This window comes from Leucoraja erinacea, chromosome 24 (genome assembly GCF_028641065.1).
Source record: "Leucoraja erinacea ecotype New England chromosome 24, Leri_hhj_1, whole genome shotgun sequence".
NCBI classification, from domain to species: domain Eukaryota; kingdom Metazoa; phylum Chordata; class Chondrichthyes; order Rajiformes; family Rajidae; genus Leucoraja; species Leucoraja erinaceus.
Genome location: NC_073400.1, coordinates 9,352,612 through 9,365,785, shown reverse-complemented (window position 1 = coordinate 9,365,785; position 13,174 = coordinate 9,352,612). Strand labels below are relative to the sequence as shown.

General features: G+C 37.2%; 1 protein-coding gene across 1 annotated transcript in view; it reads right to left on the bottom strand.

Moving 5' to 3' along the window:
• Positions 1 to 931: 931 nt before the first annotated feature.
• Positions 932 to 13,174, bottom strand: part of LOC129708630 (peroxisome proliferator-activated receptor delta-like) — a 39,427-nt gene continuing 27,184 nt past the window's right edge. Inside the window, exons 6-8 of the mRNA XM_055654506.1 lie at positions 10,592 to 10,657; positions 5,226 to 5,673; positions 932 to 4,159 (exon numbers count right to left, since the gene is read on the bottom strand). Coding sequence (XP_055510481.1) covers positions 3,912 to 4,159; positions 5,226 to 5,673; positions 10,592 to 10,657 — 762 coding nt within the window. The 3' untranslated portion in view covers positions 932 to 3,911. The remainder of the gene's footprint in view (positions 4,160 to 5,225; positions 5,674 to 10,591; positions 10,658 to 13,174) is intronic.

Sequence of the window (13,174 nt, the reverse complement as noted above, 5' to 3'; positions counted from 1 at the left end):
TTTCGCAATGATTGCATTAGGCTCATTACAAATGTAAAGCTGATACAAAGCCAGTTGGTGGAAGATCTCTTTAAGAATGTAACAGTCAATCGAACAACAAATACAGTTTGAAAATGCACCTGTAGGGCATCAGTATACAAATAAAATTGTTTAGAGTCTGAAGTAAATCGTCAAAAAGTGCACAAATTAATTTCAGACGTTCTATTTCCTCATCTTTTTGCCATCTCATCATCAATTATATTTATTGGCAATTAATAATTGTCCCATCATCAATTGTAGTTTCTGACAATTAGAAACTAAGATGACATTGTATGAGAAGCAGTGGCATTGTAATAGTTACCAATGATATTTGGATAGTAAAAATACTAATTTCACATTAATAAATTAACTTGCTTTGAAGACAATATTATCTGAATCCATTAGGTCAACAATTAACGTTAAATGTTTCCAGTTTAGAACATGGAGAGGCATAGATCAAGAAATAAATGTGCTTAGCATCTATTTGTGAGTGTGATAAAGGATTTTAGTAGTAAGGATGTAATTCCATAGTTCACAACATGATGCGTTTGCCTTGACGTGTGTAGGAAGGAACTGCAGATGCTGGTTTTAAACCGAAGATACACACAAAAAGATACACAATAGGTGACATTTCAGGTAGAGACCCTTCTTCACACTGATTATTAGGCGAAAGGGAAACAAGGGATATAGACTGTAATATAGAGAGATATATTGAGCAAGTGAATGAAAGATATGCAAAAACAAAACACAATGACAAAGGGAACAGGCCATTGTCCGCTGTGGCCTACGTGAAAAAAAGATAGACAATGAAACTCAATATGACGGCTTTGAAACTAATACAATGACTTGGACGGGGGGGGGGGGGGGGGGGAGGAGGGAGAGGGGGGGGAGAGGGAGAGGGAGAGGGGGGGGAGAGGGAGAGAGAGGTGCATGGGTTATTTGAAGTTAGAGAAATCAATATCATGCCACTGGGCTGAAAGCTACACAAGTGAAATATGAGGTGCTGCATGTTGAATATGGACTGACTGAGGTAAAGCTCTCAAATAATTTAGTGTGAATTGCATCGCGCCATCACTTTGTATATAGCAAGCTTAGGGTCTTCAACACTATCATAGAGGGCTAGGGTACACTCAAAAAAGTTGTTTTATAGTGATTGAAGAAAAGTATATTCCTATCATGAATTACATTTTCAATCTTACAAATGTCAAGAATGATGGTGGAAGTATTCAATATTATTTCACTTTCCATATTCCATCCTAATTAGTCCCCATTTAATATAAAACATTTACTCTCTTTCTGTGCATCACATAACAAAAAGTTGAGCTACACAGACCAGAAAATACATCAGACCCAATCTACCCAAGTGCAACATTTAGCAATCTCAAGTTTATTGTTTGGCAAGTATGTTTACTAGGGGTGATGGAATGAAAACATTGGTTATATTTTTCACTCCTTAACACTATCCAACACCACTGCTGGAGGTTCACATGCTAGTAATGATAGAATTTACTTCAATTTTAATACTTTATTGCATCCCCGCCTTCCCAAAGAAACACGAGTATAAGGCTTTTGCCGTGGTAACACAATCCAGAGAGGACATCCCTAGAAGAATAATTCCAAAGGAAGAGATAAAACAAAATCAGATATAATTGGGGCAAAATGTGACAAAAGATTTTGGTTTGAAAGAAAGTAGCAAAACTCACTAATGGATTCAGATGGCATGACTGCATTACAAGTTACTAATACAAGGTCCTCAATAACTGCTCTTCCCAATTTTGGACTGCAGATTTGGCACATTTCCTGTCTTCACAATGCTCTGAACCATTCTCTATTAAAACAAATAATCAACTCTTGCCCACAATATGCTGCATAGTTGTGCCAATTCCAATGGGTATCCTATCCTCAAATCAGAAGGCAATACAAACTTCAGAAAATCCATTTGAGTTCCTTTCAAGAGACCCAGCAATAAAATCATTAAAAAAATTGAATCAATTAAATCAAAAATGCAACAGAACATAAAATACAAACATGGTAAAATGTTAACACTGGAATTTATTGTGGTCTTGTGGAAACCATTTCCATTTATGGCTTAAACCACATTACACTGGCGGACAAGTGGGCTATTTATGATTCCCACTGTGTAATTTACACTAAATAAAAATTTAGTATGGGCTCTACTTTGGAACAAATTTAAAGGTGTAACATTCTGTGGTATCATGCAAAAGAAAACAATTGTCTGAAAGCTAGAGATTTTAAAGTGAGTCAGAAAATGTTGGAAATGCAAAACATATCTTTCAGAATCTGAAAAGTTAGACGAATTTTGAGTAACACTGACTAGAATTAAATGTTTTGCTTTTCAAATATCAGTCACTATGATTTTCCAGTATGATCTTTTGCTGAAGTTGATTTTCGAACTGATATTCCAGTGTAGTGGCTGAAGAGTCTGTCAACCAGTCAAATATCAATTAACTAGGAAGGTCTGTGCTTAGTCTTGTTTAACTGGCTTATTCAAGCATTCCGCATGAACATTACTTCTTGAGCAAACTGTGGTATTTTAAGATCCAATAAAATTTAGCACAATCCCAAATTGTGAAAAGTTAATTACAACATAGATAGACAGCAGCAATAAGAAAATATTATGATGTATCCTTGTGCTAGCGAGCAGCACAACAGAACACAAAAACAGAACTAACAGAACATATAAATTTCCCGTGGAAATTTCAAATTAGTAATTTTAATGTGAAGGCCAAATATGAATTTGACAATTAAGGTGTAAGAATTTCAACCTAATATTTCATGACAAATTTTCAAAACATTGATCAAAACAAGTTCATTACTTTCATATCAGATCATTTTTTCTACTTAAAAAGTTAATGGCGATATTATTTTCCCACAAACCCAGTCGTCATTAAATAAATAGGGAGCTTTATTAAAATGAGTGTAAATATTTTGCATTTGAAACAGTGAGGAAGGAATGCTCATTTAAAAAAAAAATGAAAACTGAAGGCATACTGCAGATAGAATTAATGCAAATACTGACTGGGAGCCAAGTGAGATAAGGGGTTAGTTTCTCCCAGTTCTGCACTTCAATACCTACAAGGAATTTGCAAACTTGCCCTCAATAGAATTTGGTCAGCATGTATGGCTGTCAGATATAGAACTTGGAATAAAGTGACTTGAAAATCTAAATGAAATTCTTCCTCACTTGAGAAATAATCACATTTATCTAAGCACCTCATCACATTTCTGAGAAACTTCAAAGTGCTGCACATAGTCTTTTTGAAACATTACTATTTCCCCCACAATGCTACAAGTCCATGACTAGCTTTATAAATGTATGCACATTATTAACCAAATACTTCTTGGAGCAATTCACTATCTACAATAGACTGTTATACAGTATAAGCTACATTTATTGTAGCAATTTATACACAACTTCCATACCCTCTAATTATATCAAAATTAAGACTGACCAAACAGATGTATGTTGTTGGGCTCAGCAAGCACAGTACCATTGGATAGTTCTATAAAATTTGCTTTTGACAATAGTTGTGTCTACCAAGCAGAGGTATTAATACTGTAACCAAGTTCAAATTACAACACAAACCATAATTATTGCAGATGTCAGTAGTGTTGTAAATGTGTAGATTTTCCTACATTCTTCAGCTGTATTCATTAAAGTCTGTTCAGCTGATCTCAAATGAGTCAGCTGCAATCAGCCAACTGAAGAACAGAAAATTCAAATGAGGAGTACCTAGTTACAGATCTATTATGTATTCTCAAGAAGTCTTAAATGAGAATTCATTGGAGTCATGTTGGTTACTTGTCGGGATGAGGTTGTGGGATGTCTGGGGAAGATGATATTAGGCTGAATAGTGAATGTGCAATATTCATCAATACATGTCCTTGTAGATCTCTTGTAGAAGCGGATGTAATGAAGTGTCTGCTTCAGTTTTTTTAATCTTCTGAACAAGCTGTGCATGCTCAGTCACTAGCTGCCGCAGGTCAGCCATTTTCTGGAGAAGCTTTGGGAAGAGGTACTGAGAGTCTGGATGATTGGCTTGTAAATGTAGACTTAATGCTTGGAGAACACTGTCCTGCATTTCTTCAATCTGCTTCACACTCATTAATCCGGGACGATCTGCATTAAAAGGGAAAAATAAAAATCATTAAACTATATATATTTTAAATTTTGGACTGATTGGTCAACTGAGTTAGTTGGTGGCTAATGTTTGCCACATTATTCCCAAATAGTACCAAAACCTCAGTAGAAGAGAAGGTGGTGGATGGTGTTAACGTTAACAAGGAGGAGGTACTAGAAAGGTTTAAGAAGGAACTGCAGATGCTGAAAAATCGACGGTACACAAAAATGCTGGAGAAACTCAGTGGGTGCAGCAGCATCTATGGAGCGAAGGAAATAGGCAACCTTTCGGCCCGAAACGTTGCCGATTTCCTTCGCTCCATAGATGCTGCTGCACCCGCTGAGTTTCTCCAGCATTTTTGTGTACCTACTAGAAAGGTTTTGAAACATTTTTGCTCCAGTTGTACTCCAGGATTGCTGATAATTATATATTATGTTAAGAAAATAAACTCAAATTTTCACCTTATGCTGCTTGGGAAACATTTTTGCTACAGTTGTACTCCAGGATTGCTGATAATTACGTTTATGTTAAGAAAATAAACTAATCACCTTGCCGGGCAGTGTAATGAATCCTTGTAATCTCCACTTTGTAGGGCTTCTGTCACTAGGGAATTTAAGGATATGGGAAGAAGAGTGGAAAGCAGAGTTAATATATAAAAGTTCAGCTAATGTTTTGTTTGGTGGACAGTAGACTGAACAAACTACCCATGTTTACATTTACGTGTTAAGGTCATTAAAGAGGAGGCACTATCAATGCAATTAGCGAAAGAAACCAAGGCAAGCAGAGTAAAAACCTATTTAAGCAATGATTAGTTAACATTTGGTTTACATTATCTGATTCCGTAGTGCATACGGGATCCAGTTATAGCCATCAATATGAGTTAAATGCTTGAAGGACAAAAGAATTGTAGGGATATAGGGCAAGAATGTTGAATATGCCTAACTGGTTTTTCAAAAGAATTGGCACAGATTCAATGGGCTGAAAGGCTTCCTACTCAGCTGCACTGCTCAATAATTCTATGACGTGAAAGGAGAGTGTTAATGTGTCCAGAATTTATTTCCTTACCTCCACATAAAATAATGGTGGCCACAAAAAGAGCCAAGTCACTATCATCCAGTTCCAAGGCATTGAACTTCACTGCAAACTCAAATTTGGGTTCCATGATTTCACTGAATGGTTTGCGCAGGCTCCTCAGGAATTCCCGAGTAACAAATCCATTTCCATTAGCCACGAGAAGACCATCCTTATTCATAATCGATGCCAACATGGCAAAAATGGCTTCATGAACACCATATTTTAGTAATGTTACCTGATCATTCAGGTAAAGATTTAAAAATTCAGGGATGCACTTGGCAAATTCAGTCAATTCTCTTACTGTTTCAACAGTTGTACACTGGCAACGGTGGAAGACGTGGACTGCAATTTCTTTGTTTGGAATTCCATTTACTGATTGCTTCCAAACTAAGATTTTTTCAGCCTGCCAAAGTGTTTCCATGTCATGAATAACAAAAGGCTGCACAGGATAGAAAAATATGTGGATTAGAATACATCTAATTTTTTAAAGGAAATATGATACAATTAGGCACAAAAGTGATGATTTACTACAGATCTAGCTTTATATTTACATAAACAGTTCAGGAGTGCATCAAAATTGAGTCAGAAACTGCAGATGCCAGAGTCTTGAGCAAAACACAGTGCTGGAGGAACTAAATGGGACTGAAGAATGGTCCTGACCCAAAATGTCACTTATCCATTCCCTCCCTTTATGCTGCCTGACCTACTGAGTTCCTGCGGCACTGCTTTTTGTTCAGGAGTGCGGCAATATTGAAAATGTCACATTTTATTCACGTTGGCATGTGCAGCAGAAGAAATATCTGCTGGGCAATAGAAACATTACCAATACAACTGAAGGTTTTATAAAGCTAAAATAAGCGCAAATGAAAAAAATTCTGTGGCATTAATCTCAGCTTATTTAAAAATAAAGTGAATATAATCAATATTCATATTGAGGAAATCAGAATGAATCAATCAAGTCAATTTATTCAAATATTGAAAAAAGAGGCTAATAATAAAGAGGAAGGGAACAGTTCATAAAATTTCAAAAATCAGTCAAAAGGGGTACATCACTAATACTCATCTAAAGTTTAACAAGAAAGAAATCAAAGCAGTGTGAGTGCAACCCGTGAGGTTGATTAAGGTGGAAAACGCTCAAGAGAGCAGAATGGCCCATTGCACTCCTGTTATTTTTTTAATACTTCCTTGATTTCATCCTTGCATGGTTAACCATGTAATTCCTACTTTTCCAAAACCGCTCTACTCCACGCTCCACAACTCTCTACTGACCATTTTCCTCCATCTTGTTTATATGCAACCCCCTGACAATATGAAAGCACCAGAGTGGTTTCCAAGTGTACAATGTAACCTGATCCATTTCCTTCTTCTGTGGATCAAGTCCTCACAGGCAACTGCAATTGAGGTAACTACTTCCTTAGAAGGCTTATGGGCCTGTCCCACTTAGGCGATTTTTCAGCGGACTGCCGGCGACTGACACACATAAACACATCGCAAAGGCAGGGGCCAGGGCAAGCTGGGGGGGGAAGCGCTGGCTGAAACCGTTTTATTCTTGATTCTCAGTCTCATAATGGCTTATTTGACTTTCATTGGCACAACTTTTGTACTCATGCTGATAAACAGCAATAAAAGTTTCCAAGGTGATGGAAAGACTGGAGGAAAGACTCGGTGCTGAGAGCTCTCATATACCTGCATTAAGGAGGCAATTAAACACACCTGAGCAATTACAAATGCCTGTGAAGCCATGTGTCCCAAACATTATGGTGCCCTGAAATGGGGGGGACTATGTATAAACACAGCTGTAATTTCTACATGGTGAAACCAAAATGTATAAAAATGGCTTTTAATAAAATCTGACAATGTGCACTTTAACCACATGTGATTTTCTCTATTACAAATCTCATATTGTTGAGTAGAGGCAAATAAATAAGTCATATGTCTTTGTCCCAAACATTATGGAGGGCACTGTATATCCAATTAATTTAAACCACAGTGCATCAGATGAAACCTTCAAACTACAACACATGCAGCCATAGCTTAGGTCAGGATAAAGTCCTACAATCCAATGACTTCATCCATATTCCAATGCTGTCAGGACCTCACTGAGTGCCTGCCGCAACTTCTATGTTTTTCCGAACAGAAAACCAGTGCGGCATTATTGAAAATGATAGTCAAATACATTATTTTAAATTCAGCTTGGAACTATCCTTGGGCATCAAATTCTTTTGCCAGTAGAACTGCAGGTCTACCAATAAAGTCAAATTGATAAATATGTGGATTATTCCAACACCTATAGGCCGATGCAGTCTTTTTTGAAATTGACCGAGCTATAGGCAATTAAGTTCTGAGAGCTTCTTATTTCAAACCAGGATTTATGTGAATATATTCATCATTTCTTGATTGACTAGGAACAAAGCAATTATTGAAGCAGTTATTGCAATAGTCTCATTGAAAAAAGAGAGCAGCAAAATAGAAGGGAACAGTACTGTCATGAAAAGACTTAATAAATCAGGCAAGTTTGAGAGGTAATGTGCAACACAGTTAAAGTTTACAGAAAGAACAAGCAGAACTAGTGGGTATGATTGCCTCGGACCCAAATGATTAATGTCCCATACAAGGCATTAATGCTGCCTGAAAGAATACTAGTTCAATTTTAGGAATGTCGGCACTGCATTTTTGTTCAGTATACAGAAAATGACTTTACAAATTGCAACATGTTATCAACTGGCCAATACATGACCATTTGATTCAACATATGGAGGCAAGTAGTTATGTTAGCAGTCTGTTAATAAGAATTGGCAACCCCGATCCAAAATAGGGAGCAGTAGAAACATGGTGAACCATGATTCAGATGGTGACTGCATTACAAGTTACTAAGTACAAGGTCCTCATAACTTACAACCCAGCAATAAATCATTTAAAAAATTGAATCAATTAAATCAAAACTGCAACAGAACATAAAAACAACTGGTAAAAATGTTAACCCTGCATTTATTGTTGGTCGGTGGAAACCATTTCATTTATGGCTTAAACCACCGTTACACTAGGGGGTGGCTATTTAGACAAACTGTGTAAGGCTCATACTTGGGAACCTGTTTGGTGATAAAACACTTTGTATCAGGGTACAATTTTAAAAAAAGAAAGTTACTTTTGAAGCTATGATGGATAATCATCATAACTTTTTCAAGGTTGGGGTAAAAACTAAAGTTGAATAATAAGTCAATTAATTATATTCGGCAAGTAGGAATGAGGAAGGTGGGTAGTTAATGGCTAGGAGGAGTTTATAATAGGGGCAACAAGTTTTTGAAAACTTTTTAAATACTGCGAGATAGGCAAAATAAATCTGAAGGATATCCAGTTTGGTCCCCTAATAATACAGGTAGGAAGACCTCTAGAACAAGTATGTGAAACTATCACCTTGCAGAAATTTCCTCAAAAGCACTCATGACTTTTGCCTGCACTAGGGTAAACATGGATATTTCCCCATCATGCTAAATGACTAGCATATGCAATTTTACAAATACTTCTTGGAGGTTCACTAACTACAAAGACTGTTTATACAGTATAGTACATTATTGTAGGTACACAACTTACATTCCTCTAATTAGATCAAAATTAAGATGACCAAAAACAGATGTATGTGGTTGGGCTCAGCAAGCAAGTACCTTTGATACGGCATTGCTTTCAGGAGTTCTGTCCACAAGCGAGGTGATTACTTACTGTAGCCCAGTTTCAAATTTACAACACAAACCATAAACGATGTCAGTGTTAATTGTAGATTTTTCCCACTTCTTTACTGTATTCATTAAAGTCTGTTCAGCTGATCTCAAATGAGTCAGCTGCAATCTTGAAGAACAGGATGTTACAGATTCTATTATGTATTCCTCAATCATGAGTCAAACTTGCATGAGGTGTTGTCTGGGGAAATGATATTAGCTGACTAGTGAAGTTGCAATATTCATCAATATAGGATTCCAGTTGTTTTAATCTTCTGAAAACAAGCTGTGCATGCTCAGTCACTATCTTGCCGCAGGTCAGCCATTTTTGGGAAGCTTGGGAACTGAGAGCTGGATGATTGGAATGTATACTTAATGCTTGGAGAACCTGTCCGCATTTCTTCTCTACTGAAAAGGAAAAATAAAATCCCCTAGCCATTTTGGACTGATGGTCACTGAGTTAGTTGGTGGGCTAATTTTTGCACTTTGTCCCAAATATACCAAAACCTCATAGAGAGAAGGTGGTGGATGGTGTTAACGTTAACAAGGAGGAGGGTACTAGAAAGGTTTGGCTGAAAATCGACGGAGGGGGGGAGAAACTCAGTGGGGCAGCAGCACTATGGGGCGAAGGAATAGGCAAATCGGCCCGGGTGCCGATTTCCTTGCTTCCATAGATGCTGCTGCACCCCCTGAGTTGCTCCAGCATTTTGTGTACCTCAGGTTTTGAAACATTTTGCTACATTGTACTCCAGGATGCTGATAAACGGTTTATGTTAGAAAATAAACCACCTTGCCGGCATTAATGATCCTTGTAATCTCCACATTGTTATCTGTCAACTATGAAATTTAAGGATATGGGAAGAAAGTGAAAGCAGAGTTAATTATAAAAAGTTCAGCTAATGTTTTGTTGGTGGAAAGTCTGGACTGAACAAACTAGGGTTTACATTACGTGGTAGGTCATTAAAGAGGAGGCACTATCAATGCAATTAGCGAAAGAAACCAAAAGCAGAGGGGTTATTGGTTTTACATTATCTGATTCCGTAGTGCATACGGGATCCAGTATAGCCATCAATATGAGTTAAATGCTTGCAGGACAAAAGAATTGTAGGGATATAGGGCAAGAATGTTGAATATGCCTAACTGGTTTTTCAAAAGAATTGGCACAGATTCAATGGGCTGAAAGGCTTCCTACTCAGCTGCACTGCTCAATAATTCTATGACGTGAAAGGAGAGTGTTAATGTGTCCAGAATTTATTTCCTTACCTCCACATAAAATAATGGTGGCCACAAAAAGAGCCAAGTCACTATCATCCAGTTCCAAGGCATTGAACTTCACTGCAAACTCAAATTTGGGTTCCATGATTTCACTGAATGGTTTGCGCAGGCTCCTCAGGAATTCCCGAGTAACAAATCCATTTCCATTAGCCACAAGAAGACCATCCTTATTCATAATCGATGCCAACATGGCAAAAATGGCTTCATGAACACCATATTTTAGTAATGTTACCTGGATTTTGCATGAATTCTTTAAAATTCAATTATGCACTTGGCAAATTCAGTCAATTCTCTTACTGTTTCAACAGTTGTACACTGGCAACGGTGGAAGACGTGGACTGCAATTTCTTTGTTTGGAATTCCATTTACTGATTGCTTCCAAACTAAGATTTTTTCAGCCTGCCAAAGTGTTTCCATGTCATGAATAACAAAAGGCTGCACAGGATAGAAAAATATGTGGATTAGAATACATCTAATTTTTTAAAGGAAATATGATACAATTAGGCACAAAGTGATGATTTACTACAGATCTAGCTTTTATATTTATATAAACAGTTTCAGGAGAGTGCATCAAAATTGAGTCAGAAACTGCAGATGCCAGAGTCTTGAGCAAAACACAGTGCTGGAGGAACTAAATGGGACTGAAGAATTGTCCTGACCCAAAATGTCACTTATCCATTCCCTCCCTTTATGCTGCCTGACCTACTGAGTTCCTGCGGCACTGCTTTTTGTTCAGGAGTGCGGCAATATTGAAAATGTCACATTTTATTCACGTTGGCATGTGCAGCAGAAGAAATATCTGCTGGGCAATAGAAACATTACCAATACAACTGAGGTTTTATAAAGCTAAAATAAGCGCAAATGAAAAAAAAATTCTGTGGCATTAATCTCAGCTTATTTAAAAATAAAGTGAATATAATCAATATTCATATTGAGGAAATCAGAATGAATCAATCAAGTCAAATTTATTCAAATATTGAAAAAAGAGGCTAATAATAAAGAGAAGGGAACAGTTCATAAAATTTCAAAAATCAGTCAAAAGGGGTACATCACTAATACTCATCTAAAGTTTAACAAGAAAGAAATCAATGCAGTGTGAGTGCAACCCGTGAGGTTGATTAAGGTGGAAAACGCTCAAGAGAGCAGAATGGCCCATTGCACTCCTGTTATTTTTTTAATACTTCCTTGATTTCATCCTTGCATGGTAACCATGTAATTCCTACTTTTCCAAAAACTGCTCTACTCCACGGCTCCACAACTCTCTACTGACCATTTTCCTCCATCTTGTTTATATGCAACCCCCCCCTGACAATATGGAAAGCACCAGAGTGGTTCCAAGTGTACAATGTAACCTGATCCATTTCCTTCTTCTGTGGATCAAGTCCTCACAGGCAACTGCAATTGAGGTAACTACTTCCTTAGAAGGCTTATGGGCCTGTCCCACTTAGGCGATTTTTCAGCGGACTGCCGGCGACTGACACACATAAACACATCGCAAAGGCAGGGGCCAGGGCAAGCTGGGGGGGGAAGCGCTGGCTGAAACCGTTTTATTCTTGATTCTCAGTCTCATAATGGCTTATTTGACTTTCATTGGCACAACTTTTGTACTCATGCTGATAAATAGCAATAAAAGTTTCCAAGGTGATGGAAAGACTGGAGGAAAGACTCGGTGCTGAGAGCTCTCATATACCTGCATTAAGGAGGCAATTAAACACACCTGAGCAATTACAAATGCCTGTGAAGCCATGTGTCCCAAACATTATGGTGCCCTGAAATGGGGGGACTATGTATAAACACAGCTGTAATTTCTACATGGTGAAACCAAAATGTATAAAAATGGCCTTTAATAAAATCTGACAATGTGCACTTTAACCACATGTGATTTTCTCTATTACAAATCTTATATTGTTGAGTAGAGGCAAATAAATAAGTGATGTCTTTGTCCCAAACATTATGGAGGGCACTGTATATCCAATATAACTAAAACATTTTCTTACACGGTAGTTTCTCACAGACAATCAGGTGCCTTCAATTAGATTAAACCAAGTCATTAAAGTACAGAAACCTTCAACTACAAAACATGCAAATCCTTCAGAGAGTCTTTACAACTTTAACATCTTGTTCAATCCGAAACAGAACTTCAGTCTCCATATAGATTTAATCACAGGCACAGTCTTCCAACTTTGCAACTATCTTTGCTCCTAAGGAGTTCCTCTGCTCTTGAAGCCAATGCGAGTATATTTGAATTCCAAAAATTAATAATCAATATATTCTTTTTTTTAAACTTCAGTTTCCATTAAATTCAACCTATCCAAAACTTTGCTGCCAGTTTGACGGTCCATTATCATTTCTTTCATTCCTCACCGATTTACCCAACTAACCAAACTGCCTCTGCAATTTTCTCAAGTTACAGAAATTCCCTGAAGCTCTTATTCCTCACTCCAGATTTATGTGCAATGGCCAGTTTATTGTACAGGAACAAAGCATTATTTATGAATCAATAATTGCACTTGCACAAAATACAACTGTTAGGGAACAGATTAATTCTGAAAATTTAATATTTTTTCAATTTAAGAATAACACATTTCACGGAAGTTCAGCAAACAGTATTTGTCAATCATTGAGTATAGAAATTGAGTTTTAAGGTTACAGCTGTACAAGACATTGGTGAGGCCTCATTTGGAATGTTATGTTCAATTTTGGTCACCCTATTATAGGAAAGATATTAAGTTGAATGGGGATTTACAAGGATGTTGCCAATACATGAGGACCTGAACTATAGGGAGAGGTTGAGCAGGTTAGAACGTCATTACTTTGGAGAGCAGGATGATGAGGGATACTTTTATAGAGGTGTACAAGATCATGAGTGGAATAGATAAGGTAAATCCACAGAATATTTTACCAAAAGTAGGTGAATCAAGAACCATAGGTTTAAGGTGAGAGGGGTAAGAT